This window comes from Protopterus annectens, chromosome 16.part0 (assembly GCF_019279795.1).
Source record: "Protopterus annectens isolate FY-2018-M chromosome 16.part0, PAN1.0, whole genome shotgun sequence".
NCBI lineage: Eukaryota > Metazoa > Chordata > Ceratodontiformes > Protopteridae > Protopterus > Protopterus annectens.
The window spans coordinates 381,925,536-381,932,224 of NC_056750.1; the positions used below are offsets into that span (position 1 = coordinate 381,925,536).

The following is a 6,689-nucleotide window of genomic DNA, read 5'->3' on the forward strand; positions in this document are numbered from 1 at the left end:
CGGAGCAGATGCTAGTAAAGTTGCCGGCTCGGTTCTGATACAGATCCGGTATCTCACAGGTTGAAGATCAAATGAAGTAAACTACTTCAGATCACCCGTTACTGGTGGCTCTTGACGCAGAAAAAGCATCAGACAGACCAAGCTGGAATTTTATGAGCAGGACAATGGAAACATTTTCATTTCCTGACACAATTATAAAGTTAATTAGGAGGATACATGAGGGATCAGAGGCAAAATTCAAAGTGGGAGGGTTCCTCTCTGTTAAGTTGTGTCTGAAAAGATGAACCAGACAAGGGTGTCCTCTTTCCTCTATGCCAATGCTTTCAAATATAATGCAAATAAAGAAAACAAGGAACTCAGAAATTCAAGGATATAATTGGCATGAGGTTCAAGAAAAGTTGCCTTTATTTACAGATATTATTTCGTACCTCATGGAACCAGAAAGGGACATTTCAGTGTTGTGGAACATTTTGAGACCATTCCTGTTTTTTCAAGATATAAAATTAATGAATGTAAAACAAAGGCTATAGCTAAAAACAGTGTACACGCACATGAACTGGTTCAGTAGTACCAATACTTTATGGGAGCTTAAAAATAAAGTATTTAGGAGTATGGATTAAAAACAATTCTGTTATGGCAGCTAAGGACATTTGGGCAGACTAAAACACAACAACTGAGAAACTGGAAGCTCTTGCTTATGTTTATGGCTAGCAAGATACAAGAAGTAACAATGTTTTTAGTCCCTTTAATTTTATCCACAGGTCAGGCATATTTTTATCAACCAGAGGAGAAGTTGTGGATAGTAATTAATAAGGAGTTGCAGGATTTTATTTGGGAGTGGAAGAGGGCAAGAGTCATGTGGGATAAGCTGATCCTCCCAAAATTACAAGGAGGTTTAGGATTAACTGATGTGAAGGATTATTTTAGAGACACACAGTTAAGGCTCCTACACTTAACACAAGGAAAAGCTACAATTCAAAGTGGAAAGGGATGATGACAATGAAATGGGGTGGATAATTCAAGACATAAGGAAAGAACTGGATTTTGGAAGCAGATCCTTAAGGAGAACAACAATCATACAGAATATTATATTCATACAGCAGCAGAAAGAACTAAGCCAACACGGGAATGGAGAAAAAGGATTCTGCTGATAAAGAAGGGTATAGAGAAAAGTTAAGAGGGGCCTGGAATTCACTGAAAACTGGCAAAGGAGCTAAGGTATTGGGAACAAATAATTAGAGAGGGAAAGGTAACAGAATGGGAAGAGGCTAAGGAGACATATGGATCATAAACTAGTGATTGTCTTCCTTATCAGGGATTAATATTTGGATTGAAGGCTAGTGACCGTCTTCCTTATCAGGGATTGACATCAGAGTATAGACAAATAGAAAGGGATAGAGAAATCCTAAATTAAAGACCTGCACTGGTCAAGTCTTTAAATGAATCTAAAACAGAAGTCACGGTTAAAAAAGGGATAATTATTATGGCTTATAAAATATTGCTTGATAACTATAGGAATCAATCAGAAGAGGTCAGAAAAGACAGAGACTAGAGATTAAATATGTAATCCACAAAGAAACAATGGGAGTACTTATGTATGGTTCCCAAACTTGCAGCAAAATCTCGAAGATATAAGATTTTTGCCTGGCACTGTTGGCATACATACTTTTATGCCCCAAGCAGACACCAACTCATTTTTCCTCAGGTAGATAGCAAATGTTGGAGCCATAATGGGAAAGAAAGAGGTACCTGGGAGTATATGTTCTCAGAGTGAAATAAGCTGGCATACTTTAAAAATTCCCTACAGAGTACTCTGTCAGGAATAATGGGCGAGCAAACAAGTGTAACTAAGAAAATATATATTTTTGAGCTGGGATACAGGATCTGGATTGCCTAAAGACAGTAAGCCCTTGTTAAGTTTAATTCTGGTGGCTGCCAAAAAGCAATTACTAGAAAATGGAAATCAAAATCTAAAGCAACTATATTCCAAGTAGTGAATACTGTAAAAGAGATAAAAGAACAGAAAGACGGATCTTTAGAAAAGGGTAGGAGTAAATTACATGAAAAAATGGAGATTGTGGGAACAATGCATGCAGAAAAAAATGTTTTGGGAGGGGAATGAGGAAACAGAAGGCAGGAACTGAACAATCTATGTAATGTTAATTTGACTATATGACATATGTGATGTTTATCATTTGTAAATGCAAACTTCTTAATACAGTGTAATTACTTTTATATAAATGCAAGTTTGCCTATGACATAAGTGATAATTCAATAAAGGTGTTTATAAAATAATACAGGAGTTGATTCCCTTTCCACCATCCATTTTGGTAGTCTAATCCATGAGTTTATAACCCTCTAAATAATGAAGACTGTAAAACAGCAAAAGAGTTGTTGACCCCTAAAATCCATTGCCTATGCCCCCTCCAAATTCTGTTCGAAACAATATCTATTCACTTTCCTGACAGACTGCATGCATGCTTAACTTGCATAAACACCCCTTCTCATCTTGAGAGAAAAGAGATCTAGCTGCTCTATTTTCAGGTCACATCTTTAAACTTCTGTTCAATAATACACTCTTCTGGTGGCTTTTCTCACTATTTCTTCCAGCAACTTGATTCCCTCTCCTTGTGTGGTCTTAAATGTAGACAGTACTCAAGGCTTAGTCAATCCAGGGCCAAGTAAAGCAAAAACTTTAACACTCACTTTCTCAAGTCTCTTCACCTGAGCATACATCCAAGCAGTTAGTTGGATGGTACCACTGCCATCTCACTCTCCAGATTATTTTCCTAGTCACTCAGCTGGAAATTCAGACCGAAGTTGCTGTGGCTCAGGTTAAGTACTTTGCATCTGTCTATAAATAATCTCAACTTCCATCTTCCAACCCACCTGGTCAGCCTTTCAAAATCCTTGCTTAGACACTTACCTCAACCTTCCATCCCAACACACAGCCTGCTAACATCTAACTCCATCTAACTTTGGCCATCAGCCATGAGATTGATCATTTTTTTTCGCTCGGATATGTCTGAAACAAATGCAGGGAGGAGTACTGGACCAAGAACCAACCACTGGAGTACTCCATTTGTCACTTTCCTTATTTCTGACATTGTTCCTCCTATCACAACTCTCTCCATCTTAAATGTTCAACCAAGCAGCAATGCAGTTCTTTAGTCTTAATCCTCCCCCACACATTGCAGTTTGCCTAGCATCTGGTGAAATGCAAGCAAACTATGTCTAATAGTACCCCCCCCCCCAAGTTCTCCTTTGACCTGTTAATATGCTGGATCACCATTTGTCTGAAAACATCTTCTATTCATGAAGCCACATGAGTTGTTCACCTAATCATTGTAAAAAAGCAATAAATCATTTATTCTCTCCATGAATTTTCAAGTAAATGTGGTTGGGGCTAATGGGCATGTACCTCCCAGAATCTTTCCTACTTCCTGTCCTGTACAGTGGGTACCACATTTGCCATTTTCCAGGCCTCTGGTACTTGCCTGTGGCCTACTGTAAATCTCATTCCGGGAGATTTGCCAGCATACTGCTTAGATTTCTGAGGACTTCAGAAGGTAGCCCATCTGGTTCTTCTGCACTCTTAACGTTTTCCATCTCCATCCTGGCACCTCTCTGCTATTACAATCATTCATTCATTCTGCCCTACCTTGCCCTCACAGCAAGCCACACTCACCTTGATCACCTTCATAAAAGCTGAAGCTAGTATTCATTCAAAAGCTCCTGTTTCTTCTTAGCCTTTTGTGGTCTCCCTTTCATTTCTTATCAGCCTGGCCAGGTCTGTTCCATACCTTCTTCTTTTTAATGTTTATCCAGAGATGTCTTTCTATTCCCTCTTAACGTCTTCTGCAAACTCTCTTTCAGCCTTTGCCTCTGCTGGCCTAACCTCCTAGTTACCTTTCTGCTTGCCTCCTCCACTTTCTTGCCTCTCCCTTCCACCTCTTGTTATGTCCTGCAAGTTGCTCTAACTGGTAGGTAGACTTACCCTGCTTTGTAGTCACACAGGCCTTCTCGCTCTTCTTGTTGTTGCTGCATGACCCTTGAACCGTAGTCCACAGCCATGAATACTGCATCTCTGACCTGTTCACACAGCTTGTTGAATCCACTAATTTGTCCCCCATCCCATAACCACATGATCTTCATCTTAAGTCTTTCTAATCCATTCAATGTCTTTTTCCCTTTGTATTTTTTACCTTTATTCCACTTTAAGCCACAAACTAGCACTAGCACTCTGGGTCAAAGGCACTTTTACTTAGAAACCTCTGACCTTATTGGTTAGGTCCAAACATAGGTTTCTGCTCTTTCCGGCAATATGCGTGGGTTAACTTCATTGGTTAGGTCCAAACATAGGTTTCTGTTCTTTCCAGCAAGATGAGTGGGTTAACATACGCACAACCTTACAAATATATATTAAGAGATAACACACACACACACAAACACACACACACACACACACACACACACACACACACACACATATATATCAGCAACAAAGTAGATAGCAGCAACAACCATGCGGTTATTTTCAAAACAAAATGAGTCAGTTCAAGTTAAACAAGACGAAATAACTCTAAATAAATCTGGTTTAATATGTGCACACAATCGGTAAGCGCTTTCACAATACAGCTTCCTCAGACCATTAAATCTGTGCAATTAATTAGTCAGCCCTTATATACTTTATCTCAATTAATTATGACATCATGATTGAGTTTAAAGAGACCGAACAGTTACCATAAATAAAGCTTATTATACATATATGCTTGCATACCAACAATAGAAACATGCATCTACACGGTAATATAATAAAAGCAGTTGTACAAGCATAAAAATATAGCAAAAACAGAACATATACAACTGTAAACAAGTGTTGTCATCAACAAATAACCACTAACATCTATCAACTATATTAAAATATTAAACGAACCCAGCTAACTACCATGCATACAGCTCAACAAATAAGTAGCTTGCATACACATAATAAATACACTTATATAAAATGCAAAATAGTATAGAAGAATACATAAGATAAATACAAACTAAATACAGCAATAAACAGCTACTAACATCAATAAAAATATGTGTATGCATTACTAACATCACATACCTAAACTAAAACTCCTATATCATATCTATAAAATTAAAATTAAAGGCTACCAAACACGCATACTTTTAGTTTTAAGAAAGGGTCTGATCGAGGCCCTCTCATTCAGTCCCTTACCTGAATCAGCTCTCAAACGCATGATCCATTTAACTTCCTTCTTTTCGGTGACACTTCTAACATTACCTCCCCTTATATTAGGTAAATTAACCTCAACTACCATGAATTCAAAAGTATGTTCATGTCCTGCTAACATCACATGGTCCAAACAATAAAGACCGATCGATGGAGGGGTACTGGTAAAAGATGCCATAAAGGGTTCTGTAAACCTGCAAAGCCTCAACCAGGCATGACTCCTTAGGGTTACGCCCGATCTGGCTGCTCGAGTGGTACCTTCCGCAGCGTTGGAAATCAACTTCATCAATGAGTTAGCCAAAGATGCCAAGACTTGACAACTGGAGAGAAACCTTGCTAAAAGTCCACCTCTGACATGGACTGAGACGGAGAACTGGTGACGTCCTTGACCAGATCTCTCTGAAGATGTGTAAAGTGTGCCAGATAGTTTAGCACTCTCAGTGAAAAAGTTGTTTAGGTATATACGTGCTTCCCATGTCTGTCCAAGGCCTGGGACTCCTTGTTCGGGGGATGGACAGAGGAGCTCTGCTAGCTCTTTCTTTGTGGCCGATGACACTATGATGGCATTGACTGGAAGACTTTTACTCCAGTGGAGACGATCCAATGGGGGGCTCATGTTCAGGTTCCTTCCAAGCACAGTGGGAAACCAAATCAATAAGCTCGTCTAGTGGTGGGGATACCCAGGATGTAGACTGGCCAATCCCGAATGCCTCCAGAAACAATGACTCCTCACAAGAATGGTGCTAAGGAAGATCACCCACTCTTGTGCTTTAGGATCTCTAGGATATCTCCAAAGGAGATATCAATGGGTAGAGATCGAGGGCACCCTTCTCATTCATCGAGATCAGTGTTCTCTGTCAAATACTCCAAAGGGGAGTCTATGTGCTTCTTCTTACATGTCCTTTTCCAATGCACATCCTCAATAGGAAAATAAGGGGAGGGCTCAGAAGAGGAAGGGGCCCCTGACACAATGGGGGGCTGGAGGACTTTGTGGAAGGGCTAACCTTGGGCAGGATGAAGGGGACCAATGCTCGGACCATATCAGGACTGCATAGGTTCCTGAGGAAAACGCGACCCATCTCTGAGTCTAGAAACTGCCCTCTCTGCCACCTGGAAAACTGACAAAACTAGAGATTTATTACCCCATCTCCTCAAAGCTCAAGTTGGAAGAGAAAAGGAAGACACCACTCCGGATTTAGGGCCTCCAGATAACACCAGACCAGAACTGTCAAAGGTCGACGCACCAAGTGGTAGAGCCAAACCCAACCCCACCCCTGGAGTCAGCACTGACATTTCAGGTCAGGGACCAGCTATGATATGAGAATATTGGAATCAAGCCGGTGTGGGACACTGCTGGAGTTGAAGAAAGTAGTATCCTCAGCTCTGATGACGCCTCTCTCTGGGCATCCATTTTCTGGGGTTCCAAAGCATACTGTCGGACTGG

The 6,689-nt window shown here is 40.3% G+C and overlaps 1 protein-coding gene across 1 annotated transcript in view; it reads right to left on the reverse strand.

The window, feature by feature from the left end:
• CNTRL (centriolin) overlaps window positions 1-6,689 on the reverse strand; it is a 4,034,091-nt gene that overhangs the window by 3,438,825 nt on the left and 588,577 nt on the right. The window contains 2 exon segments of the mRNA XM_044058259.1: window positions 1,425-1,445; window positions 2,948-2,972. Coding sequence (XP_043914194.1) covers window positions 1,425-1,445; window positions 2,948-2,972 — 46 coding nt within the window.